The sequence below is a fragment of the Bombus pascuorum genome, chromosome 5 (assembly GCF_905332965.1).
Source record: "Bombus pascuorum chromosome 5, iyBomPasc1.1, whole genome shotgun sequence".
NCBI classification, from domain to species: Eukaryota; Metazoa; Arthropoda; class Insecta; order Hymenoptera; family Apidae; genus Bombus; species Bombus pascuorum.
The window spans coordinates 15,903,281-15,931,271 of NC_083492.1; the positions used below are offsets into that span (position 1 = coordinate 15,903,281).

The window sequence follows — 27,991 nt, forward strand, 5'->3', positions numbered from 1 at the left end:
ATACTACAATATTTACAGACGACACTGTAAGACTTTTACGAACATAACAAGGAACAAGCGAAAAATGTTAAAAAACGGCAACAAATATCGAGCCACCGTTTTGTTAACTCTGAAGATATTTACAAATTTTATGAAGGCCGTTTCGAAGGTCAATACAGCGAGACGCAGGTGAGGTTATCTCGGAACTGTTGTCTTCCATTTCGTCCCCGTTTCCTCTAAAATTGATGCGGTTTCGACATCGTTCTATCTAACAATGGCCGTTGTGAAACTCTTGCAGTGCTCGGCCAGCCAGTCGGACCTAGCAATCTCAGGATGATTTTGCAACAGGCCGCGCTCGTGCGTTCGTTCTACTTGCATTCTACCTTACCGGTCGTCTAAGATACTTTCACGTCCGGCAAAAACCTATCGTTCATCGTTTAATTAGCTATTAATAATTTAATTTCCACCTAGAAAAATCGACGTAATTAAATCCTCGAATTAACGTTGGAATGTAACCATTATCGAGTTTCCGCTGTTGAAATATCACACTTATAAGTGCTATCTGCACGTTATAGATTCTCTATTTATTGATCTCAGAATGACAACTAATCGTATTTTCAAGAAATATCTCCGTGTAAAGACCACCAGGACGTTCGCATTTTCTTTTATTTTATGATAAAGTAATTTCAAAGTTCCATACAATGCTATTCACAAAAAATCTTTAATTTATCATCAACGGTTAAAGACTAATGTCTTTTAAATGAAAAAAGTGCCTTTCCATCCTAAGATTCCAGCACCGTCGCTAATTGTATTGTCATTAATTCTCCTCATGCCACGTCTATTTTTGATCAAGCACACGATTCCATACACTTGGTTGCACGTTTTTATCGTTGGTGCACGTGGTACGCGTAAGAAGGTGATCGCAAAGGGGGAAGAAAAGAAGGGACATGGGAAAGTCAGTGGATTTAAGATTGCAGGAGACGGCAGAAGGACGAGTTATTGCAAGTTCCTTCATACGGAGGTAACCGCAATCGCGAAAACTGGGTCAGGCCTGTTTTCTCCTTTGATCACCAAAGTGGTTCGATCACTTTTTTTTTAGTGCATTTTTTTCTCGCTCATCTAGATCAAATTGCATTTTCGCCGATTGACAACGACATCGGAGATGACCGGTATTATCGGTATCGGGGACGAAGTTTAATTAGATTTCCCCTTTTATCGCGAATTATCCAACGATCGGAACCCACCCAGGTGGTGGCCTTCCATGGCGGCGGAAAAGTTACGGCCGGATCCACTTGTAGCGTTTTATTGCGTAGAAATTACTTTCCCAACTCTATCTGCAGTAAATTCGGGGCCGGTGCGGATATTCTACGAAAGTTTTCTAAGAGAAATACACTTTCCAATGACTGTACCGAACAAAGTATGCCCTACATTGTCCCGGCTTATTTTCGATCTGTACGACGCTCATAGTGATTTATGTACATACTTGATATAAAAATCGAACCATAATTGTTGATATATAATAGTTGATATAAATGCGATCGGTTGTCACCTAATGTATATTAAGTTGATGCAACGTTCAGAACGTAATCTTTGAAACCTGTATCTCGGTTAATGCGTGATCCTTGTTCTGCATAAAAAAAGAGTATATTAAGCAACGCGGCAAACAATGGGGGAGCTGGCAAACCGCGAAGGTTCATCTGGTTTGTTTTGGCGGCGAATCCGCGGGGTTTTTGCTCGGAGAATGTGCATCCAGTGCGCGTGCCTCGTGAGAATGACGTCATTCTCGTGAAACATTACGAATACCTCACGCTCGCACGTCGCGACGCTAACGAGTTGCAACGACACGAACCTACTGGGTGCTCGGCAAGATATTGCCTGATTTTAATCGTTATAAATTTCAATCTAAAATCACGTAGAAGACGAATCACAACGAATCAAACTATATTGTAATATTCAGTACAATTAAGAGCTTTTCTTCTTGAAGTAACAGGATTAAACGAGAGTTGGAATAGAAACTTGAAAGAATCTTTCCAATCAAGAGACCAGCAGGTCTTTTGCTGAAGGAGTTTCATATTATTTGAATTGATGTAAACGAGGCTTACGAATATTGGACACAATGAATCATGCTTTTTGTATAGGTATCAAAATGAAGCAATCTCTTCTTATCTTAAAATTATTACGTTTTATTATTAATCAGTATCTTGCTAACCACCCTATACATGTACATGTATGCGCGTGCGTTGCACGAATTGTGAATGCGCGCGCGTCGACATATGCATGTGCATGTAGCGTGTGTAACGCGAGCTTGACGAGAAGCCACGATATTTTCATTCTTCGTCATCCAGGCCGTGTGTCGTTGGTCCTACTACGTCTACATTCTACATGACGTCAGACCCGACGCTATTCTGGTCCATGAAGAGATGGTCCTACGCCCATCTTGCGATCGCTCGATGAAACGTAGGTCGATCGATCGTGGATGCGTTTCAGAGGCAGCGTTTTCGCTTGGAAAATAGCAGAGTTTTGAAGTATACCGGACGATTCCAGAATCTGGGACGATCTGTATAGGATGCCGCAATTCCGAAGTGAGGTACGGGGAAAGCAGTCCTAGATGTCTAACGATATCTTTACTGTAAGTAAGATGCTTGTGTTTTTGCTATATCGTGGGGTCGATTGTGGCAAATTGGCAGTGCGAATTGGGCAGAGAAGAAAGTTTAAAATAAGACGGTATAAATGTTACCTCGAGTTAGATGTTTGGAACACGTTGTATTTTATGACCGTTGATTCTCTGTGGTCTCTATTCTTTCTACGGACCAATTTAACGCTTCAACTATCACATCTATCGATATGACGAAACTTACATCTTTTGTTTCTGCAATTATTAAAAGCACGTAACTACCTTTAACACTATCATTGATTTTTGTCGAGTCTGAAAGGCGATTATTGTATATTTATCTCTTATGCACCTGCTTCAGAATTAGAAATTAATCACACATAAAATTAAGAAACATTCAGAAAATGAAGTTAATGGATCGAGTCTCTGAATAATTTAATCCTCCTTTTAATCGCAGTTCTCTTGTTAAACTTTCTCAAGCTCCTGAACAACTTTCTCGAAATAGAAACTTTCGCGAACAACTTTCTTGTATCAAGAAAAATGCAAATTTTACATTTTTCCAAAGGAAAGATCATTTTTGGCAAACAGAATCGAGCAAACTATATTGAATACTTGTAGCAATCGAATCACGGGATTAGAACTGGGCAGTGTTGCTAAATTTGCAAGTAGGTAATTTACTTAGCGATCGATCCGCTACACTTGACGCTTATCGATCCCGCGAATCACGACAGTCGAAAATTTTCTTCGTGTAACTGTGTATATACAACAGGGGAACAACTTTCATTAGGGGTTGGTCTACGGGTTGGGAGTGTTCTCTTAAGTACTGATATAAATCAGGGGTGGACTTAACGAACTTCTCTCTGATATCGACCAATGTATTTACGTTCCATACTTCAAACGCAGCCTCCTATTGAAGATGAAAATTGCAGTTCCTTGGAAAATTCTTCGACAAAATGGTACGAGACATGGCTCGAGGAGAATATTCTAGAACATTTATCTTATTCTACAGAAAGCTCCTTGCATATTTTCTATCATCGTATCGTGTTTACCCGTGAATGAAAATATTGAATATTAAAAGAAAAATTGAAATAATTATTTCAAGCGACGGAAGAATGAATTCTTTTTTTCTGTACACTGTAAACATCCATGAGAACTCACAAAAGGACCATATTATTTAGAAGAAACCAAGTATTAGGTTCAATAATTTCGTGCCGTTCATCTTTGTGTTAGACGTTATTAGTTTCATTGCAATATCCTCGTGAGCTATTGTAGTACATCTTCTCACAGTGTTGTTAATAATCTTATATTTGATGCAAGATTAAACTCCAATAGGCAAACCTAAGATAAATAAATTAAGGAGATCCACACTAATACAGTCGGTGATCTATTCACTAATACTATTGCCTAGCGAGTGTATTGTACTTAATATAAATAAAATAGAGACAAGCTAGTGGCGATGGTCCAGTTCGAATGGCAATCTAATTAAGCAAGAAGGCGGTCGCATATTTCAGACGAAGATGAAGTTTTTATCGAATAACAGAAGCTTGACGTCTTTCCCCGGCTGTTTTGTTCGATTTTATGTAAGCCTGACGGATATCGGAAATCTTGCAAGCGGCTTCAACCCTGAAGAAGACCCTCGAGGGGCGATCGACACGGGTAAAGCAGTGACGAACAAGTGGATATGGAAAATAGTTATTCCTGTGTACGAGAAATACGACTATACTACGCGTGTTTTCCCACAGAAAAGAAATAGAGATTTGCTAGGAAGAGCCTCTTTTAATTAACAAAACTAACTAGAGAGATATAACTTTAAATAATAACTATATAGTGCAGCTCTTAACTAAGATGATTCTAAGAAGCAAATTATTTCTAACTTAAATTTTCTAATTCGAGCATCTGGAACTCAATTTGCCAAACGATCGATGCCAAGATACTCGTAATCATTGGAAGTCTGAAAAGGCACAGAGACAACGGCAAATTGCGACAGATAAGTAGAAAGAACAGAGTCTATTTAAGAAGGGAAGGAGGAAAACGAGGGACGTCTGCGATCGAGGAGGTAAAGACACTGAGCTGGCCTCGCCAGTATGATCCCGTTAACCAGGAGTTCATTTCATGGACTGACTCTTTCGTCGGGGGATGTTGCTTTTTCTTTTTCTCCTTCTTCTTCTTCTTCTTTCACCCTGAGTCTGATGATAAAGGAATAAAAAGATTATACGAACGAATTTTATTATTCCTTAAACATCCTGGTTGGTTTCATAACAAGCGATATTCAGATCATCGCGATCGATGGCCGATGTTATTTTTAACGTTCAATGCTGCTAATATGTATTTCCCTTGCTCACTTTTCTTGGACGATACATTTCTCGCGGAGCGATTCAAGTTAACCAATTACAATGAACCACTTTCTCGAACTAAACGATATTCGTTAAGTTAGAATTTTGTTTCATGCCGCTATCGAAGAGCTCGAAACAAAAATTGCCGTGAAATTTTTCGACATTTCAAATGATGACGTTTTCAAAATTTATTTCCGTATCATGATTCTCTTTTAGGTAGCTGATCTTCTGCACTTGAATACAGGAATATGTTGCGTGAATACGATCTTAAAACAACTACAAGCCGTTCCTCAAAGCTTTTTATATCCTTAGAATAGACCTTGGGCCTGTACTTCCTATAAAAAGTTGTGGCTTTTTCAAATAACTTCAGTTAGTCCCTTTGCTTGCTTTGCACAGCTGGTTCGAGCTTCTGGTGACAGTGGTGACGCAAAATTTCGCTCAAACCGTGCCACATCTTGCGAGATAAACGCTGACACTTAACTCTTTAGAAACAATATGAAGATTCTTTACACTGTGTGGTTTCCGTTAGAAACGATAAAAATTCTACTTTGTGTGCAACAAATGAGTACTAATTACGCAATAATTAGAGGAAGCCGTTGCAACAGTCACTTTAAAACGGTCGTCTGCCGACAAGTGCGGCAAAACAATCGGTCGTAACAGGTTGAATGAATCTCTCCTCCGTGAACAGGTTAACGAATAAAGTAAGTTTTTTCCTGCCCATGTCTTCCGGTCACTGTGGCCGTTTCTCTTGGGTCTGTCTCAGTCTGTCGAGCATTTGCATGCCCACGTCAATCGACGATGCATGTGTCCGCCGCCCACGATCCACGCTCATATACGCGCATATGGTGATGCATCCAGAGTGCATCGGTCGATGGATGATTCGATCACCTTGCAATATCTGTCTGTGATACATGGTTCAGTGGTTTCTGCTTTAGCCCTTTTTCCTCCCCCTTTTTTTTTTTGTGAATTGGCCACGATAGGTCTTTCTATGAGTTATTGTTTTTGGCATTGAAGTTTAGAGTTGTTAAGCGGCTGAAAGGGACTTGTCACGAGAAAAGTTGTAATTGTATAATTTTTTTCACAAACCATTTCAATCGATATCAAAATGTACATTGATTAAATTGATATTTAATTTCTCATATAATAATAAAATTCTCTGTGCCTCCGTCTGTAAAACTTTGCAAGAAATTTTGAGTGAATTGTTAGTAAAATTATTAGTTTCAAAATGTTATCTTGAACAACGATATCTGTTAGGTTTCCATTAAAATATAGTAAATTGCAAATTGCATCGCAGTTAAATGTGACTGAAGGGTCCCATATAAGCCCTAATGCTCTGATACGTGAACACGCACGCCGGTATGTATATACACACGCATATGTAACGCATACATCGGTGGTACGAGAAACCTATAGTCTCGTCTATTGAACCGAGTACAATGAGCGACGGGTATGGCCGCTATACCGGCTAACATAGTGCCAGCTTCGTGTTTAGCTCGTGTTAACGTTCCGTATAATCCGTACCGAGAGCATGGCTTTACAGGAAAATATGGACGTGAGAATGTAATTAGGGAACACTTGTGCGTGAACTTGAATCATAACTGGCCATTAACTCCTTATTTATACAAGACACCGGGACCCTATCGCATGAAGTGTTCTAAGCGTTCATTAAGTGTTCATAAACCTTGATTTACTTCTTTGTCGTCTCATTATCAAAATCGTGTCGTCAACATGACACAGTCCTCCTTTTAAAAACTTCATCTTTTCGCATTGAAACGTGGCTCTCCTTGCTTTTTTTCGATAACGAGAAACAAGGACAGTCTCTGTGTGTTTTTTTTTATGCCGTGGAATCGTTCTGTGGGAAAGAAACGTGGTTGTTGTTGACCGTCGAAATCCGGCTACTTTCTCTCTTGGTTCCTTTCAAATTTTCACGATTCCGTACCCTCGACAAATTGTTGGGTACAACCCGTGCAGCCTGCGCTCTACATAGCAGAATGTGTATGTCGATTGTGTACCACGACACACGTAATAATACTCCATGCCCGTTATCTTCCCACACCTCCTCTCCTCCCTTTCCTCCATCCTCATCCCTCCCCCACCTACGCGTTCGATTTGCAGCACCCATATACGCGCATTCTGTGACTGCAGTCATCGGCTGAGCGCGAGTAGTACGTACTACGAATTGAATGAACGTGTCAGTAATCCTCGTACAGGATGTCCAATCAGCGCACGAGGATATACCATAGCGTTGCGTTTATCGATTTATAATAACACCCTCTGCCTGTATTTCTTGGTTTTCGCGTTAACCGACAGTCCCACTTATCGTGTAGCTCAAACTGCTCGAAACGTAAAAATTGATACATAAATTTAACAGGGGCGTTCTGAATATTGTTCTACTGTTTGCTTTTGAACAGTATAGTATAGAAAATTTTATTCAGTCTTTTATATTACAAGACACATACGATACAAAGGAAATAATAAATTTATAATATGACTATCGTGGATTTATTATTAATGGGTAATATTATTTCGATTGTACGGAATGTGTTAATACTTATGATCGGTAGTGCAAGTTAAGATGCTGACATAAATTTGGAATATTTCAATGAGTTGCCAATAATGTGAGATATGGTGGTGTATACAAAATTTTGGAATACGGAGGCGATCAGGCGGAATTCACGATGGTCCCGGAACGGAATCATCTTTGCCGGGAGCAGATAATAGAGATTTAGTATCCTTTGATGCTGATTCGCGAATCCATCAACGTCCACAGAGCTATGTTTCATCCGCTTGAGCGGTGCTTGGTCCAGAACCTGGCGTTGTACATCTCACATCGCGGAACGTCACCCACACGGAACCCGTAAAAGTTCACGACCACCGCCGCATCGTGTCTGTTGAAACAGTGTCAACGTATTAATCACGATCATTAAAAAAAAGTTTCATTCAGCATCCAGAAATCCTGTTCCGGCTGCACTCGGTCGAACGCGTACTGGCGCAGCTGCGTCGGTTTGTTACGGTGTAGTGCAACGAGTGTGGAGAGTATACGAGAGAAAGTACGAGGGTGAAGGAACGAACGGGGTAGAGAACGAGGGAAGAAGGAGAACTAAATAGCGAAAGAGAAAGAGAGAGAGAGAGAGAGAGAGGGAGAGAGAGAAATCCATGGTATGTATGCACGTGGACTGCTATAGTGCTACACTGCGGTGGGATCGATTCGGCCGGAGGTGGAACCTCCCACCCCCATTTACAAGTCCCAATATACACCCCCGCAGCTCACCCTCCATCTCTTTCGCACCCTCGCGAAATATCCATAGGTTCGTTCGTCTCTTCGCTACCACCACCCAGCCTCTCTTTTTCCACCCTTGTCCTTTAACATCGTCGTGGTCGTGTTGCTTCTTGTCAGATTTTTTCCTCCCCTTCTTCCTTCTCTTCCTCTGCCTTGTTTCTTCTTTTTTCTCGGAAAACGAAGAAAGAAATACATATACACACATTTGCTGATGGTAACAAATATGGATACGCATGAATGTTTGTCGCGATGTAACGATTATTCGCCGTTATTAATCGTGCATACTTTTAAGAGTATTTTTTTACGGTTTTTTCATTAAGAATATTAGACGAAGAACGATGATGTTAACGAGCATCGTGGTTCGTCGTTCGTTGTTCACCGAATATATTCTTTAGTGCGGTTGCGTTACTGCTTCTCAGATAAAACCGATCGACACGTTCTACCGATGAAAATTATGGCACTAAAGTTTAGATGCTGAAAAGACTATCGACAAAGATGCGAAGCAATCCGCGAGACAATGTATCCGGAGCACGCAACAATGGCCGATACGTTACAGTTTATATGGGCACGCGCCCGCACGAGTGGCGCATGTTGTCGTGTGCAACGAATCAGAGTTCCACTTATCAACAAGACGCGAAATGAATGACCGCGCGTGCAACTCACAGTTATTGTGAAGTTCTCGATGCCGTTGGCGAATAGCTCGCTCGAGTAATTGACGGAATTGAGCTTGGACGAAGTGTGGAAGAATCATGATTGATTAGCGTGCCACGATTGGTAAAATTAATTTTTGTCCCTTGATATCGGCCGTAACACCTTTAATCTTCAAATGTACATCCGACTAAAAATAGAAAAGGAGAAAATTCGCATAATTAGAAGATTAGAGAGAGTGAATCAGGGGACGAAAATAGCCTATTAAAAATAATTTTAACCTCCGTGTAACGACCTATAAAACTCCAGTTAGTATCACAGAGTAACGTCTCGTACTGATTCGAGATTTTTAGTATTAATAGTCCGACGAAGTGTTTACAACGACCAACGCCGCACGACTCTTCTCTCGGTTGTATAGAATGGGAGGGCAGGGTGGGTGGTACATTCCACAGCTTCCAGGGAGGCCACTGAGCGCAGGAGGTTGCATTATATTCCGCTCCCTCGCTCTTATTATGCCAAAGCAACCTACACTACCGAGCGTTTACGTTGTGTAAGAGGCACGCACATATCGACACATAGCGTGTGTCTACGTAGCACGACGTGTTCTTCAATCGTGTAGGATGCTAACCCTCTTCACGCACACATCGATTCCGCGATGGTACAATGGGTATATATTTCCGTGAGCACCCGTTTATGCTGGTGCACGTAGAAAGAAGCTGTATACGTTACTTCGCTATGTTTCTGAAATATGCGAACGAATATGTATATACGCCTCGATTTGTGATTCTGTTTTGCAAGAGGGGGCTATGAGCAAAACGAATTAGCAACTGGTATACTCGAGTGGGTGGTTTGGTTGCTACGTTTCCCGCGAGTGTTGCGCGTCAGTAGTGCAACACGACACATAGATCGGCGAAGGGAGACGAGAAAAAGAAATACATTTTCGACCCTTGAAAAATTCGCTCGATGTGTGTCACGTTCCGCATCAAGGTTCACTTACTTGATTAATGAATACCCACGATATTATTTACTCTGTCGAGCTATCATAATGGTGGTACGTAGACCATTGGCGTCGGTCGTGTAAAACTGTTTTCGTATCCTCAGTTCGCCGCGAGTGGTACGGCCTTGTCTTCCGTTGCCGCGTTGCGCCGTACTACTATACGTTGTATAGTTGCGTGCGGTGTAGTCGGGCCCGCACTATATCTTCCTATAGTGATGCGCCATAGTGGCGCGCGCAGAGAGAATATGAGAAAGCGGTACCAGCGAAGCTGGGTAGAAATGGAGATAGAGCAGGAGATGCGATTGAAGAGAGAGAACGAAATGTGGATAGAGATAGATACTACCAGCCTTCGCTATAGAAAGAGGCAAATGGTAAAGACTGGCGTGGGTGTAAGCGAGTGAGGGTTAGATGGGGGTAACTGAAAGATCGAGCGAGACACGGATATAAAAGCGTGGAATTTGTGTGAGTATCTTGCGAGGGAGAAGGATAGGTGGTGTTGATAGATCAGGGGAATAGGGGAGAGAAAGAGGGAGAAATACTACTGATGAGAATGGGGTAGTGAGGAAGAGAGGAAGGAAGGAAAGAGAGATAGAGGTATGGATATGAGAGTGTGTACGAAGTACTGGTAGAAAGAGGTAGTGTTCGTGTAGGTCGTGTTCAAAGTTGTGCAAACGTGTAGGTGAAAGAGTGACGGGGTGTAGCGGGGAGAGAATAGAGGGTAGGGGAAAGAGAAAATGAGAGAGTGGGGAGAGAGAGAGAGAGAGCTTCGGACCTTTCCCAGAAAGCAGAAAGCACGACGGAGCAATATCGCAGCGTCTGCCGGTGTTGTAAAACTGCTTTGGTCTCGCGTTTCGCTCGTCCCCACGCCGTTTTAATATGCCTCGTCTCGGTCCCTCGTTCTGCCCCCACCTTGGTTCTTTGCCGCTGTAGAGCTTAGAAAAGCCGGTGGTACCCGGGGCCAAGCCACGTTTTCGGTTCTTTTTCATGAAAATTCGTATCAAGGCCCGATCAAACTGTCCCTTTTGAATGTCTTCACTTGCTGAAAATCTGCATCGTCTCCGACGCGCGGACAAGGGCCACTGACGTTAGGCAATTTTCTACGTGTTGGCTTCCAGCGAAGAGAGTTAATCGAACTCCTGACAGACGACTTCAAAGAAACTGATGCTTTGTTTAAAATAGCTAAAGGGTCGCGATTCTAAGTACTTAAGAAAAACAATTCAAATATAAGGAAGAAGCGTTGGGTATTTCGTATGGTACTTTATAGATTTTCTACTTGATGACTAAACGGCAGATTGGGGAACGTTCCTTCTTTGTCACATTGCACTTACGTACCTGCGCTCAGCGTAAAATTGAGATTTCGCAAATTGGGTGTCCCACTTCTGACACTACATTCTGTGTTGTGTACCAGAGACAAGATCGGATATAGTGTATTTATTCCTCGATTACACGAAGTACAACTAAATAGAAAATAGCTTAGCAAGTTGTACGGGAGAAACTCAAATTGTGGATCAGCGGACTGTCTCCAGAAATTCAAAATCTAGTCCGATCTCCAGTGCAAATTTTGGTAGATACATGTATATATGATACCGTAGGAAAGGGAACGGGTACTGATAATCAACTTGGACGAACTCTGTCTTCTGCACTTTAGTCAGATGTTGCTTATAGAAAGCGTCAGAAAACCTTACGGAAACAAATGGACTCAGCGTATACATAGAGTTGGATAGGTAAAGCGTAGTTTAATAAACTGTTTGGTCATCCAACAAAACTGTCTTCCTAGATCTCATTAACAATGCAGCTTACGCACCTCCGTGCATAGGCTATGGGTACCAAGCGAATTATTTAGTCATTAGTGGAAACTTCAACGATGAAACGGGAATAAAAATGACAAAGATTAGATGCTCGATCAGGAAAGCGCTACGATTACAGCGTCAATCTTTATAACTCGTATACATATGTTCATGGTTTGCCACGCACCTGTTCGTCGCGCGTACGCTTACGAGTCGCGACGTATGCACACTCTAGTGTGTATGAGGATGGGTAAACATCGTTCAGGAGACGTGCAGAATTTCGCGATGTGGCTCAAGAACGCGACCTTGATATTCAATCCAAACGACAACAGAGCACACGGGTGGAAAAGAAATCGAACACGGGCTAACTTCAGCGCTGCTCAATTATGTGCTTACGTAACAAATCGTTCGGTCGTTTGTCGCGATACGTTGAAACGTTTAGCGTCGCGCAACGTGACGTAAAATTTCAATGAAGCCTAATTGAAAGCACACCGGGTCGTGTTTCATCTTTTTGGAATAGCGCCGTTCGCGATCGCGTGTAATTAAAGGATTATCCGAGTGACCTTTTCAGTAAATCAGGGTTGTCCTCATATAGTTAGCTTACCCTTCAACGCTTGATTCATTTCCATTATATCTCATTCAATATCAACGACGTCGCAGTCTGTGCGTCCTATAATTTAGGAAGGAGATAAATATAGACGTGTTTCATCTTAAATATTACAACGAGTACCTTGTTTTGGATATTTTGTATATTTGAAATTTTTCACAAATGCATAAACATTCGCAATCTAGTTATAGCAAAAGCATTAAGAAAATGTTTTGACGTAACATTTATTACGGCATCTGCAAAGTGACGAGTATTGAAGTACTGTGGTAACCGGTTGAGTCTCCGGGTTCCTTTTCTGTAGGTTAATGCAGAGGTGAAAAATTCGTGTGGAAGCCATCGAGAGGAAGAACATATAACGCGAGTGTTAGGCCGCGTAGGGCTGGGAGATCTTTTTCGGTCGTTTTTTGATATTTTGTCGCGGCATGAATGTACCATTACTTTCTTGCTGAAAAAAGGAAAAACGAAGAAGAAGGAATAAGAAAAAAAGGAGAGATCGGGGGAGGAAAAGACAGAAAGAAAGACTGAAAGGAGACGAGCACAGGGTTGTCGCTGTACGCCTTCTACTTTCGCAGCGTAGCGACAATTACGGCAGTCGTGCAGCCCCGCGCAAGCGCCACGCTCTCTCGTTCGTTGAACCTCATCCGTGAGAGAAACTCGTCTCTCTGTGTGCGTGTGACAAAGAGAAAGAAAAATATAAATGTGAGAAACGAAGAAAGGCAAGTGAAGCGGAGAAAGAAGGAGAGAGGGCGAGGGAGAGAGCACGAAGAGAGGAAAAAGGAGAAAGACATCACGAAAGAGAGAGCTGGAGTACTCGTAGACAATACCGCGCCAATTCTGCGACCAGCGCCACCTATGCAGGACTTTCCACTTTTAAAATGCATTACGTTGAAGCAAGAACCGGAGGATCGTGTTACGCGTATGAATTTTCAAACATCCGGATGGTTGTGCGAATATTTAGGTGACGATAAAAAACCGGGTTCTGTTTAACCTTTGTAAAATTAGGTTTCAATAGTAGATTTTTAGTATACGAACCGGTTCGTTCCGCTATTAGAATCGACGCCAGGTCGATGATAAGTAAGCACTTAACCTCGTGCATGACTTTGTTTTCTGGATCGTCGAGTGCACTTTGGCGAATCTGATGGAAAAAGTCGTATGCAAGGGTAATGATAAGAATGATATAGTCACTTGGTGTACATTCGCTTATGTAACGATGGAAACCTGTTTGGTATACCGTGAATATATCTTCTATATCAGTGGTTTTCATGATTGTCGTTTTTGTAAATCGATCTCGACTATTTCGCGATTTAAAAACGATCAGTTGTTGTGGTTCTAAACGCGTCGAGACATTATATCACGAGCTATATCGTAGTCCTTCGGACAAACACGGGCATTACCTTGGATGTTTCACGGAGGCTGGTCAATCGTTCGGATCGATAATACGTGGCGATTCTTCGTAGTTACACGCGGTCAGATCTTCCTATTTCCTGTTTATAAGCAAGGACTTTTGTATCGGAGGTTTAGAAGAGAGATATACAGTGGGCTAGAGTTCTCTGTAGCTAGGCTCGGAAATGTCGCCGCATACAATGTTACACATGCAAAGGAACTGTAGCCAAGCTTTTCACCGATGATACTCGATAATCGACGACTGTCCGCCAGCAAGTGTAACGAGGTTAATTTAAATAACTGCATGGTCTAACAGTTGAATCGGAACGTGTCTACGATGCACGTTCTCGTGAATTATTTTTCTAATTTTTACTCGTGCGTTTCATAATGAATGTAACATATATACCTCGTACTTCGTTGAAAAACTCGATCGACTACTTCGATCGTATTCGAAAGCCTACTTGGTAGCTGTACTATTCCACTTCTTATTGTGAACTATGGTTGATATCCACTTCTTTACCCGTTTAGATTAAAAAAAGAAAAAAGAAGAAGGCTAAAGGCAGTATGTATTTAATCTAGGAAAGTTAATAATACCGATCGTTAATTTTACACGCGTGTGTACGCGTAGGCGTAACCTATGGCTGTGTGTCTCGGCCAGTGGCGTGTAAGAGTGCGCAGAAAATAGAATTACTCTAGAAAGGCCACGGAATTTCACCGATGTAATCAATGAGCGGTCTCGTTCGAAAAACTCTATCACTCTCCACTTGAATCCATTGTTCCGTCGACACGTAGGTTTTCCTCTAACTACCGTTAGGGATAAATATTGTCCTGCATGTTTCGAACATTGACAACCACCACGGTAGAATTTTGGGAAAAAGACCGAAAATAGAGGCGAAGATTGATCGCTTGGAGAGTTGAATTGCGTTCGATCGGCCCGTTGAGAACCACGGCGTTTCGTAGCACCATACACTGTATTACACATTCACAAACACGCATACTCCTACGTATAAAGTACGCGTGTACCCTTCACCAGTGCGGAGGAGAGAACCGAGGCGTCCCGAAGGTGACCGAGTAGCGGCGCCGAACGGAATCGTCATCGACGCAGCGTCGAGCCAGCTCCGCTCACTCTGCTCCGAGCTGTCGAACGCGACGCACGCGCCTCCGCTTCGCTTCTTCCTTCTCTGCGAGTATACTCTCCGCACTTAGAGGCATATTTCCCTCGCTTTCTCGCCACCGAGTACTATCATCATCATCAAATGAGAGAGGAGGCCGGCTCTCTCTCTCTCTCTCTTTCTCTCTATCGAATTTGTTCCTGGGAATATTCAGTCAGTCTGTTCGTGAACGTCCACCTAGTTTTCGCAACACCAGAGAACATATTATTCCTGTTTGTTTTGCTCTCGCGCGTTTGCTTTGAATCTCTCATCGAGAAAGCCGCTTCTCCGCTCAGCTCTTCTTTCGTCTCGCACAGCCGCTTTTGCTCTTCGGATCCGTGCTGTTGCATTACACCGAGTTACGATGTCTTCCTGCTAAAACGTTCCATGTTTAATCTCGTTCGTACCAACCTCGATCATCGTCATATATCTTTTAGTGCTCGTACTCGAAGAACACGTATCCAGTTCCACGATCTCCTACTCGTATTTCTTGCAACTATCGCTCCTGGAAAAATTATTGCTTCGAATTATCGGACACCATTCAACGCAACGATATCGAATCTTCAGCATCCATCTGCGTGATTTGCCGTGACACGTTCTTCCAGTAAACGTTTCTCGAATCCGAAAATTTTCCAAGAATTATCGTAGGATCACCGATTAGATTGAAACCGTTTCTCTGAAAAAGGCCATTTGCGTGCAGGCCCCGTGGGCAGTCAGACATTGTTGAATGCTCTGCTCCTGCTCAAGGCCCATACGGTTGTCCTCCATGGAGGACGCCGATCGCTCGGATCTCAGGGACGGCAGACGAGTTCGCGGGCAGAATGAAGGCAGTTGGAGTTGCGAAACGACTTAAAGGCTTTGTCGTGATAACGGATTGTCGAGGTCGAGCCTCGTGTTTGGAGGTTCGGTTTTCGCGAAAGGACAGAGTGGTGCGGGAGGTTGGTGGAGGGGGCAGAAGATCGTGCGGCTCGAAGGTAAAAATAGAATACAAGAAACGAAAGTAAATCAAACCGAACAGGATTAAGAAAAAAATACAGATATAAATAGATAAAAAAAAAAAAGACGAAAGAGGGAGAGATAACAGAAGAAAAGAACCCTCCTACACCTAGTTTAGTCGCGGAGTTTTCTGGTATATAAGGGGTACAAGGTGCGCATGGTAACCGAAGGCAGACAGAAACCTCCCCCTCCTTCCCCATTCCACCCCTCTTTTCCTGCCAGCTTTGAATCAATAATCTCCGGCCAGGATTATATGCAGAGTCCCTTTTATATTTGGTGCCGTGATAAGAAAGATATCGACAGATTAAAGAACACGCGGATTTGGGGATAACCGCGTAGCATTCGCAAACGTTTCTGGATACGCGATGCGACAAAATCACGGAGAACATTTATGATTGATTTATTTCCTCTTTCTCGCTGGCGTCACGTCGTGTCTTTCTCCGCTTACCGGTGCGCGGTATCGGCGCGCGGATTATTGATCCCTCCATCTTCCTCTTCGTCCTTTTGCTTATGATATTTTGAGAGAAAGAGCCAACGCGGAAAATATGATTACCTTGAAATGACTAGAATAGTTCGCTTCACGGAATGATATAGCAATGAATTGATCCCGGTGGTGTGACGTCCATCGTTAAAGGATCTTCTCTATTTCTGTGAAATTTCGTTTCTCAATCCAGTCGAATCTACTTTCTCGTATCCATCAGCAACGAATATGGAGTTCAGAGAATAAGATACGTTTCTTAATTTGTGGTCTTTCTTCGAACATTTGCAAATATTGTTTACTATTAATGATCGCACATGATATAAGTTTAATGAGTTTCTGTGTTTCTTGTTTACCGCAGATTGAACGCTCCAGATGGAATTACCTTCGGCTCCGGATCGTCCTTTAGAAGCTCAAGAAGATTCTACCTCGGCTGATTTAGCGGAAACGGTTAGTGGTGGTGCATTGACTGTAGAATCAGCGCCAACGATTGGTGCGTTGACGACAGTGTCGTCGTCAACTACATCGGAAAACGGACCAACGAAGCGCGACAATGATGCCGATTCTTTGATGGCTACAACCGAAGAAATACACGATGCTACTCGTCGATCCGTCGATAACCAAGTGTTCAACAATCTAGAATTATGTGAGGCTTCGGCCAAGACCTCGAACGACTTTTCACACGGCCAAGGTCAATTAGACTTCTCCGATATGGGTCTGAAACTTGGGAAAGATAAGACGCAACCTGAAGACGCGGGTAACGATGTAGAAGTGAAATCGAGCGAATCCGTGGATGAACAAGATTGTTCGACGTCGACGCCGACGCCAACGCTAACGCCGACGCCGACGCCGACGCCGACGCTGACGTCGATGTCGATGTCGTTGTCGGTTCAGTGTACCGAGAAACAGACAGACGATTCTAAAGTGGATGATAGTTTCGGTACAGGATTTACCACCTCATCGCCGTTGTGTAGAAAAAGGTCGGCCAACGATTTTCTGCCGATCAATGCGGAGATCAAGCGGATCGGCGTTGAAATTTCGGAGAATGAATCGAATCAACTAAGAAGCGACGTGAGGAGGATCTCACCGGTGTTGGTGAGCCTCCGAGAGCGTACCCTGGGTGAGATATCCCTGTCGTCGAACTCGTGCCTGTTCGACGACGATGTCAACAGTCGATGTATCTCAAGGAACAATAGGATTATCGATGATTTATTAACGAGTGGTTGTAGGTTATCAACGAATGTAAGCGTGGACGGTTCTTCTCAAACGAATCACGGTTCCGAGGAGATAAGCTGTACCGAGCCGGAGCATAGGGTCTGCGGAGTAGCGACGTCGCCGGAAGGTGAATGTACCAACGGCAGCGTCGAGGAGGCGCTGGTAGAGCCCTGTAAAAAGCTCGAATACTCGGACTCGTTTATTGACGAGGATTCTTGTTGTTCGCTGTCGCGCGACAGCCCCGAGAGGAATCTCAGCAAGTGCCAGGAACCGAAACAGTGCGAGGAGCCTGTCGAGGAGTGCTCGTGTAACGATACTATGCCTACGAATAGTGCTTGCACAACACCGATTTTAAACAAGCAGATGATGAAAAGTTCGTTACCCCAATTAATGGTTAAGATAGATCCCATTAATATGTCGCAGTACTTCTCATCAGAACAGAAAGATGCGAAATATATGACCGTCACCTCGAAGAAGAAACAGAAGAAGAACACCGCGTGCAAGGCTGATGATAGCAACGTAGATGTAAGGATTGATTCCAAAGATACGTCGAAGAAAGTATGTTCCGTTGAAAGGCGAGATTGCGAGATCAGTGTCCAAAAGACTGAGTCACAGGACCATAAGGAGAAGAAGGACGATTCTCCTGTAGTATCCGATCTGCAACAGACCAAATTGATAAAATCAACTCCCACTATCTCTTTGAAGAAATGCAAGGTGATCTTGCAAAGGATAATATTGCCGAAAACGGTAAAAGCGGCGACGGAAGAGGAGCCGGAAAAAGAAGAAACGCCAGCCACATCGGTAATAGAGAAATTAGCAGAGGATGAGGAAGTAGTGTTTTCCTTGCCTTTACCCTCTACGGAGGATTTACAGCCGTTGAACAATTTGGATTCGTCTGAAACGACACCAAGTTCACCAGAGATGTTGGAACCTACCACGGATGTCCCAGAAGCTATTGATACAGAGACGGAAACAGAAACCGGGTCCGATAGCTCCGAAATGTCAACCACGACGAATGTACGTGGATGTGAGGATGATACCGCTTCTGATCAAATATCGTGCCAGGAGAACGAGTCCATGTGCTGCGTTGATATTAATCCGGAGATCATATCGAGGTTGGAGCCAGAGAGGCCGGAAGCTTTTACAGAAGATTCAGCGGAAAGCCTAGCGCTTGCCACTGGTGCGCGGGATGAAGTTAGATCGGATGGAAGCGATTCTGGTTTAGGAAGCGAGATACCCGGTGATCCTGGGCCTGCACCGGTTCCCGAAAGCGATTCCGAAACTTCTTTCTTGGATAGGATACCCGATGATATTCTCTCCGATAAAGAAAAAGGTAATTAAACGCATCGTTCTTTGGTGTAACTTCTTCTTTTTTCCATTTGAAATTAAAGAAAATATATTTTATAAATAAAAGAATTTTTTGACAAATTAATTTTAATAATTGCGATATTGGGTTATAAAAGATATGTCAGTCATATTTCTGAATATGCAAGAATATGATAGGAAAATATAAAGTACGATATTCTTTTTCAGTTGTGAATCAATTGGACAGTTTTGTACCGAATGTGGGTGTACCTGGTACACCACAACCACCATTGACGAATTTTCGGAGCCCTCCAAAGAGTAATTTAAAACGAAGATTGATAGATTGCATGGACGAGGCTCCTAGTCCAAAGAGAAGCAATACAGAAGAATCTATGAAAAAGAAACGCAATATTCAATTCGACGCTGTCACCGTGTATTATTTTCCCAGGGCACAGGGTTTCACTTGTGTGCCTTCTCAGGTATATATTTTATACGATACAGATTTTATTTCGTCATAAATATTACAAAGAATATATTAGTGTTGTAGTATTAATGATATATAGTATGTATGAATATAACGTGGTAAATTGATTTATTTTTCTTAGGGTGGCAGCACCCTTGGCATGAGTGCGACGCATACTCATGCAGAACGGTTCTCGTTATCGGAGCATGCTGCTGAACAGAGGCGAATTCATCGTGCTAGACTAGCTCAATTGCGCTCCGAGCGTGCTGCAAATTGCGTATCGGAAGCAGCCTCCAGCTCCGAGGATCCGAGCGATGATACGGACGAGGAACAAAGCGATAACGAAGAACTGGATATCGATAGTTATTATTTCCTGCAGCCGGTACCTACGTGGCAGAGACGAGCTTTACTTAGGGCGGCTGGAGTACGTAGAATAGATGCTGTCGAAAAGGACGAGTGCCGTGACATTAGAGCTAGCAGAGAACATTGCGGTTGTGGGTGCAAAGGATATTGCGATCCAGAGAGTTGTCCTTGTAGTCGAGCTAATGTAAAGTGCCAGGTTAGTAGATCTATACTAAATACTATACGATAGAGTCAGATAGATTTTTCTAAGAAACAACTAAATGATACGACTGTGATATATGTTAATAGGTTGATAGAGCGGGTTTTCCTTGTGGATGTACCCGAGATGGTTGTGCGAATAGTTCAGGCAGGATTGAGTTCAATCCAGTACGAGTGCGAACGCATTTCATTCATACTCTTATGCGACTGGAGTTAGAAAAAAAGCAACGAGAAGAAGAGGGTACAGATCACGACGCGTCCGACAATCAAAACGGCAGAAGTCCTTTGAGAGAAATCAATTTGGGATCCGTGATGGAGAATAGGACCACGGAATCGTGCTTGAACGGTGGTGGATTTACGACGCTTCATTACGAAAATCACGACGCTAGGGACGGCGGGACGAATTGTCAGCCAGAAGTACCTGGTACGAGAGAGGATAGTCTGGATCTTTACGCAATTAGAGACGATTGCTATCCTAACGAAGACACTGTTGATGGTACGCAGGGACCTCAAAGGAAACTTCATCCTGAATTTAGTCAAGCTTTTCAAACGTTCTCAGGCCAAACAAGTGCCGGAGTAAACTTTCAACAGCCTACTTATCAGGACTATCAACCTTACGCTAACCTTCCTTCTACATCTAGGGTGCAATTTCAGCCGCAATTCCAAACGGTGCCAGGAAATCCAGGGTTCTCACACTATGCGCCTTATGGGCAAGACGCCGGATCAATTCAGGGAAACTGCCAGGTCCATCCCGGACAACACTCATCCAGTTACGAAACTAGCTTTGCCCAGGACGAAACAACCGGATCACAATACACGAATTTAAATTCGGTGCAGCCGATGAATACAGTGGTTCAACAAATAGGTAAACTAGAACCATTTTCAGAACTTTTGTCTGGTAGATATTCGTACTATGGTGAAATGGAGCCGGCGGCTCATGGTACTTATCACGGGAATGGAACCAAGGTCGAGGTAGAAAAGAACCAAGGTAACGAACAACAATCGGAAAGTACGGAAGAGTGTGACGAAAACTTTGGGGAAATTATTAAAAAGTCAATGGTTGAGACTGTATCCGCCTAGGTTAAACTGTAGATACGAAGAATTGTCTATGTGCGAATCCGTCAAATCGTTTTTGACCCATAGTGATTTATAACGAAAAATAGAATTTAACTTTCGTCATTGGAAACCTTTGCGAACGAAAAAATAAGAAAAGAAGAAAAAAAGATAACGAAAAAATATCTCGATAAGAAGGTGCTGGCAATTTGACCAGATAGACTTCCATGCGTTAGATAAATCCGAGTAAGTAAATTGTTAATGTGGTTTTCGAATAGAACAAAGATTCTTCTCGAAAATTACTCGCGTTTAACTACGATGAGTCCCGTGGATGTCGTTAGAAAAATTATGCGGATACGTGTGCGTCCGCCCGGGATGGAAGCTTGAGACATTGTCCTTGTTCCTTTATTATAAGGTTGTCGATTGTATAATTGATCGAATGGATAAGACGATGTTCTCAATAAACGTGAAGAGAATCCGGGGCCGTCAGTTCGGTGAAGGATTTTCGGGGGAAGGTCTTCGTCGAAAATCTCCATGAACAGTCTCCTTGAAACGAAGTTGCAGAAGATATTCAACGAGGTTGTGACCAAGAAACAACATATGGGATCAGTTTAGATTGCAGTTTATAATACTTAACTTTAATATTAGGATTGCGGGCCTTGTGTCTTTGTAAAAAAAAAAACAGAAAAAAAGAAGGTTTTTTCGGATCCGTGTGACAGCTGCGATGGCGAACAACTTAGTATTTATAGCGAATTCGAAAGATGTTCGCATTGCTGATTAGAAAGGAAGACAGGCGCATGATTGTACACACAAAACACACATATATATATATGTGTGACCACGAAATGTGAACGATTGTGATACTCGTGCATATGAAAATGCAGTTTGCCAGGATCGTAGGTTAAGAAAATAAATTATGGGACTTTTTTATGCCAGTTAGTAAGAGATCGAGTTTGAATGGTTTTTCAATCAACAGACGATGATAAATAACGATAGAGAATAGATTTTCCGTCGTGTTGTAATAAATTCAGAAACATCGCGGTTACTTACATGTTTCCAATGTTAGAGGAACCATGATTGGTTGGCATACTAAGCGCACGCTGTCTACAGAACATATAAAGTTTAAGGGCTCATATATTTTTTTCATTCTTTCATATGGCGCCTTGAAATTGCAGGTCCTTTTTTAATATCACGCACATTGTGCGAAGGATAGCAAAATGTGAAAACTTTTTAACGAAAATGTATAAGTTATCGATTATTGAGGATTCTCGAACCCAAATGATCAACGGCTCAATTTTGTTGTTTATCTATATTCGCAATTTCAAGGTAAGAGTTAACACGAACAAAGTAAAGAAAAGATACCCGCGCGAGGTTTCTCATTTTTTGAAAAACTATTGCGGTAAACAAAGTCTGATGGCAAATATTATCTCGTTCGGATGTTGTTTTGCACACCCATTGTTATTCACCTTGTAGATTTTCAGACATAGACCTCTTTAGCATCCCGGGACGTTGATCGCTATACCCACGATTGATTAAAATATAACACATAAGAAAACAATGATAAGACGATAGTATTAAATTTATACATACTTATTGGATGTGTCAGCTCCCAAGCACTTTTGACGATCTTCTATTTCCATATTTTACACTGTGTTCATCGTCGCTGATTGGTGCCTAAAATCGTTACGTTTGTTGTCAGTGTACAGTGATAACGAAATCTCACTATCGAAAATAGAAGAAACAAAAGGAACATAGATTTAACGTGTTGAGACATTGCGAGGGATGTGACACCTCCGTATGACATAAATATACATATAAACTACACGTATGTAAGTAACTTTTAGAGTATTTGAGTAAAAAAAGGCATACCTAGTTGATAGTGTTTTATTAAATGTTGTGAAAAAGTCTCTTGTCTACCGTGTAATGTGTTGTCTTATTATGTGTGCGTCGTTTCGTTCTTTGTTATTTCGTCTTTTTATATTCACGATACCATTCCCCAAGATCCTTTGTTTATTATATCGCTATTATGTTGAAAGCAGTTCATGAAAAATCATATTTTTTATGTTATTCTTTTCAATATATTGTTCATGATCCTGTCTTATTAATTACTTTAGTTGCATAGGTATATCCGGCTGTGCAAGTAACGCAGTGTAAAAATACTCTTCCTACCTTTATTATATCCTATTTGTCCTTATTTAATATTGCGATAACATGCAATTACAGGGCACTAACATACATTTATTACCATTCACACGAACGAAGCCGGAAATCTTACAAAACATCGTAAATTAGTATTAGCAATTTGTCCTCGTAAACTAAAATTAACACCTCTCTACAATGACAATTTAAACATACCGCTAAATTACTCTTCAAATTTCCTGCCTTGGAGCGTAGCTGCGCGCGCACCACCAACATGGCGTCCGTAGCGGGAATACCGTGCTTATAGTGGTGACGTTTATTCGCGATATTATTCAAATTACAAATTACTTCCGATATAGTGACTGATACGGGCGACTAATTTTCAAAAAGATAACACGAACGACTTGTTCTGTGTGACGATATAGTCCAATTCCAAACCAATCGTTTCTACCTGCAGTTTGTATGTGATTTGGGGTGGGAGGCGACGTGATGGAAGGGAAAGCATTAGCAAGTTGTTGAGTTGAGTGCCGCTGGAAGTTAGCGCCTGCCCGTGAGCCTGTACGGAGGTTAGTTTGGTTGGTGCGGTAAAATTTTATATTCGGGCTCTCTTCTTTCTTGCTCGGTCAATGAAACACGAAAATCGCAGATTAAATCGAATGGAAGTGGCGTGTGGTGCGGGACGCGTGTCGATGGCGTAATTAAAAAAAAATTTGCTTTCGTTTCGAACGGTGAATACAACGGCGTGCTAGTGTCGTTGACGTTTCATGTGTCAGTGTCCTCTCTCTCTCTCTCTCTTTCTCTCCCTGTTTTCCTCTCTTACGTCTGCCCTTTCCCGTCACCGATCCTTTTCTATCTCATCCCTTTCTATATACGTTATAACCATCACACCAACAAGCCGCATTCGTTGTTGCAATGCCAGATGACAGGTGCGAGGCGCTACCATTGGTGTCTATTAACGAGTCCTTCGAGTGTCCTGCGAATTTAGGATACGCCACAGAATGACGAGCGTAAGGTTGTTCTACCGGAAGGGCGGAGAAGAGGACCGAAGACGACGACCACGACGACGATCTCGAATTCCCTCGCGCTAGCGGTGGGCTATGAGCGCTGACAATGGGGACGACTCCTTGGTAATTATCATACCTTTCTCTTTTTTATTGCTCCCTCTTGTTCCGTCTCTCTGTCGCGTCTGGTTCCGTGTCCGTGTATCGTGGCCAGCGAAATACACAAGTTGACAGAGAGCAACGCGCGGCTTCGCCGTGCGGAAATAATCGTGGATTTGAAAGCTCTTTCTGTCTCTTTCTATCTTTCGTTCTTTCATCTCTGTCTAACGTAAACGCGGTCACCGAAGGAAATATTCCTGCTGGCGGGAATATTCGTAGGAAACATATGTATGTATGTATTTCAGTTTAGCGTATTGGGAATGGTGTATTATAAAACAGTCGGTCGCGAGTTGAAAATATTATGAAACGACAGACACAAGGAACGTTGCCTTATCGTAATTTTTTTACGTAATCAACGAAACAGGAAGTATACGATACAATGTTTAAACAGGAGAATCGTAAAATTGCAGGGTTATTGTCGTCAATGTCGTCAGCGTGAGTTGATTTCGATTTACCTTGTAACGAGCTTCGACCTTTTGACAATTACTAATTACGCTGATTAATCAACTCGTATGGGATTCTAGCCGGGAACTGACGTATTCTTGTCGCTAAAATTCGATAGTTACGAAGAACAAAATTTAACGAGTTTTACGAACGTTTGTCGTCACCTGATTTTATATAAAGAGTGCTGTTACTACCGATAATTTTCATACATAATGAAATAGTATGTTTAGATCTGGAAAAGAAGAAAGGTCATAGATCATATTTCTGTCCCGTCGTGTACAGTGTTAATTGCTAATAACTCAGATGTTGTCACGTGTTTTTCATCCACGTGATCCGAGTGGACAGATGAGTCTGTACCGAGTAAAAGTAATTTCTTGCGGCTAGTGATATTTCTTGCTCGATAGCTGGAGTTGTGAAACTCGCTTTACGTTTCGTAAGTTCGCCACCGGTTAGCCACAAGACAAAATGGAACGAGAGTAGAATACGATTTTCGACTAAGACGTGGTCTTAACCTTAATGCGTTCTTTCGGCCATTTTAGATCATATCGTATTCTTCCAAAATTACAAAAATATTTCAAGCTCTTAACCATTATCCAGGAGGTTGGATCATTGTTGTTATGGATTATTGTTGAATATTTTATTTCATAACGATTGAAGAGGTCTATGCTCCTATGTGATAATTTTTATATTAGAGATATCGAAGAAGATTGAGACATAAAATTTCGAGGGTCGCAGCAGAGTCAAATAAGTTTGCTACATTCACTTAGGGATTACTCAAAGATCACATGTTCTTGTTTGTCTTCTTTATGATAATTTTATTCTAATTTTATTCTAATTTTATTCGCGATATATGATGTTCCTTGTTCAAGTATGTTTCGTTGACCTTTCCTCTCTTGCCTCGTGGACAAAATCGTAATGCAACGGACAGCTTGTAGTTCGATGGAACACGTTCAATAACTCGAGAGTCAATGAAACTTGCGCACGCCTCGCGCACGCGAAGGTATGCTTACTATCGAGGGATGCCGTTCTGTTTATGTTAGAAATTAATCGGTCGACCATATCATTCTCGTGTGTTACATACCCTCGTTGCTTCACGGCTTGTAATTGGAACGTTGGAATATTATTCTTATTCCCGTTGTTTACAACTGGAACTGTATTTGACCGATATTGGATGACAAATATTTCACGTAATAGATGTTTATCGATTCTCTGCATTACCAACGTTCAAACAATAAGAATTTACGTTTATATAACTAAGTCCTATTGGCAAGATCAAAAGAAATTATTAATATTTCTATGTACCATATTGTAAATTATATATAGAAAAAGATATAAATTCATTTAGCTTTACTTATTCTCAGACTCGAGTATTTTCTCAAGTATTTTAATAAAAAATCCCGCTATACCGAGCGAAATTAATGAATAATTCAAAATTTAATTGCTCTCATGTTCTTCGAAAATTTTATAGTTTCAAAGTGCAAAAGACGTTAACCTGCTTGTTCTAGTAGCCTCTAGTACCTTCGTTTGTCGGTAGTCGAAACGTTGTCCGGAAAGTTTCCTTCTCGATCGCGTTGACCGTCTATGAGCACTCGTAGCTGCCGATTCCTTGGCGATCTCGCGCCATCGTACGCTCTGCCTGGCGCTATGAGAAAGGCAGGGCGGCATAACGCTTATGAGAATGCAAAGTAATACGTGTCAAGTCTAACGAGGCGCGTCGCGGAATGCAGGAGGCGAGAAAGAAGTGCGGGCATCGCGAACGCGTACGTAAAGAACGGCTAGAACTCTTCAATACAGGATGTTCCAAAAAATATTGCAAATTTAATTGCATGAAAACTAATTGCCTGTTTAGTTAAGTTCCTGCTATTCTTTAATAAAATATCAACCTATAGAAATACATTGACCATGAAAGGGGTTAAACGACAAAATCTTAGTGAAAACTTTATTCATCGTACGATAACTAGATTAATTATACGGAAAAATATTTCTGGTTGTTAAATAATTCATAAATGAGAAGGTTAATATATAATAACGTAGTAAAAATTCAATCGGCAATGGACGTGTTTTAACTATAGATATGCCAATTATAATACACATATTATTCAACTGCACAACGTTTGATTCTTCTTTCAAGCGTTCAGCATAGAAAAAAACATGGAAGAGAAAGTTACGCTCGTTTTTTATACGCAATATGTAGCATAGTACAGTTTGCCCGCGTTCTCGCCAAACGAAGATACTTTCGATTCACTTTTTGGAACACCCTATATCTGTATACTTTGATTTCCGTGTTGGGTCACGCTTTCATCGAAAAGGAAAGGGAGCACGTTCGTGGCTCGAGTAAACTGTGACGATTCAATGGTGATATGTAAATCCGAATATTTGCCTGACGTATCGCACGTCCCGTGAGTCAAGATGCAGTTACACAAAGAGGTCTATTTCGTAGTTGGAAGTTGCTCCATTGTTGGTTCGAAGACCTGAGAGATAGGCTCCGGGACACTCCTTCGGGAAATACGTCTTCGGTCAGATGCTCCTCGATAGAACAAACAAGGAATTTGTGCAAGAAACTCGAACGATAAACTAGTCGATCCAGCGCGTTCGATAGATGCTGGACGTGCCAATACCACGGGTACTGTTACTTCTAGTTATTCGACTCAAGGTGAAGAGAAAATCTACCTTCGTAGAAAAAAGTCGACCAGATGAGTTCTTCCAATTTCTTGCGATCTTTTCTAGATTTTTTTCCTACATTGAATCGTATCGTCGTGTAGACAAATTAGTCTCTTCTTTTAGTTATTTTGATATCTTAAAAGCACAGTAAAATTTCATTTATTTGAATTATCGAGGGACAAACATTTCAATAAAATCGGAGTTCAACGTTTCTCTTCGCTAGCTATGATTTTTCATTCGTATATTTTCGTAAGCCATTGTATGTACACATTCGTTTTTATACAATACGATATAGAAATATTTCTTGAAAAACTGATTCTAGTGGCAATTACGAGATATGGCTTGAGACTTTTGCACGCTTTTCTTATAGTACGATGGAAAAGACGCGAGATGCTCCAATTCTCCGGTACGCGCTTCGCACGAATCAATCTTCTCACGAGCGTGGTTCGATCGTGAGAAAGGCGGATATTCATTCAGAATTCAGTACGAAACGAGAGGAATCCTTTCTTTCTCTCTCTCTCTTTCTTCGCATCTGTCGCTTTCCTCCCCTCCTTCTTTGTCTACGTTTCCCGCGGTGATCTCTGTTCCTCGTCGACGTCGACTGAACGGAAACGTGAAAGTAACCTGGACCACTGGATACGTTGCACGCGGCCACGCATTTCTCCAACCTGAAATCGATACGACTGGACTATGCGAGAGTCCATCTCACGAGTAAAACACCCATGTAAGAAAAGGATAGG

At 42.0% G+C, this 27,991-nt stretch overlaps 2 protein-coding genes and 1 long non-coding RNA gene across 9 annotated transcripts in view; 2 read left to right on the plus strand and 1 right to left on the minus strand.

Moving 5' to 3' along the window:
* The window catches only part of LOC132906915 (uncharacterized), a 33,535-nt gene extending 10,781 nt beyond the window's left edge, over positions 1–22,754 (plus strand). For 2 of the 5 annotated variants that reach the window (XM_060959548.1, XM_060959547.1), the window contains 4 exons: positions 16,612–18,798; positions 18,999–19,249; positions 19,376–19,792; positions 19,885–22,754. In XM_060959548.1, coding sequence (XP_060815531.1) covers positions 16,626–18,798; positions 18,999–19,249; positions 19,376–19,792; positions 19,885–20,874 — 3,831 coding nt within the window. In that variant the 5' untranslated portion in view covers positions 16,612–16,625 and the 3' untranslated portion in view covers positions 20,875–22,754. Of the gene's footprint in view, positions 1–14,741; positions 15,751–15,772; positions 15,924–16,611; positions 18,799–18,998; positions 19,250–19,375; positions 19,793–19,884 lie in introns of those variants that run through there. The other 3 variants (XM_060959551.1, XM_060959550.1, XM_060959549.1) reach the window with 3 other exon arrangements.
* On the minus strand, positions 7,403–11,076 carry LOC132906979 (uncharacterized). Its single transcript, XR_009658082.1, has 2 exons — positions 8,867–11,076; positions 7,403–8,365 (listed from the first exon to the last, which is right to left on the minus strand). It is a non-coding gene; the product is annotated as an uncharacterized LOC132906979 (long non-coding RNA).
* Positions 22,755–23,498: 744 nt separating the features above from the next.
* LOC132906930 (ral guanine nucleotide dissociation stimulator) overlaps positions 23,499–27,991 on the plus strand; it is a 41,631-nt gene continuing 37,138 nt past the window's right edge. For all 3 annotated transcript variants that reach the window (XM_060959592.1, XM_060959591.1, XM_060959594.1), the window contains exon 1: positions 23,499–24,113. In XM_060959592.1, coding sequence (XP_060815575.1) covers positions 24,097–24,113 — 17 coding nt within the window. In that variant the 5' untranslated portion in view covers positions 23,499–24,096. The remainder of the gene's footprint in view (positions 24,114–27,991) is intronic.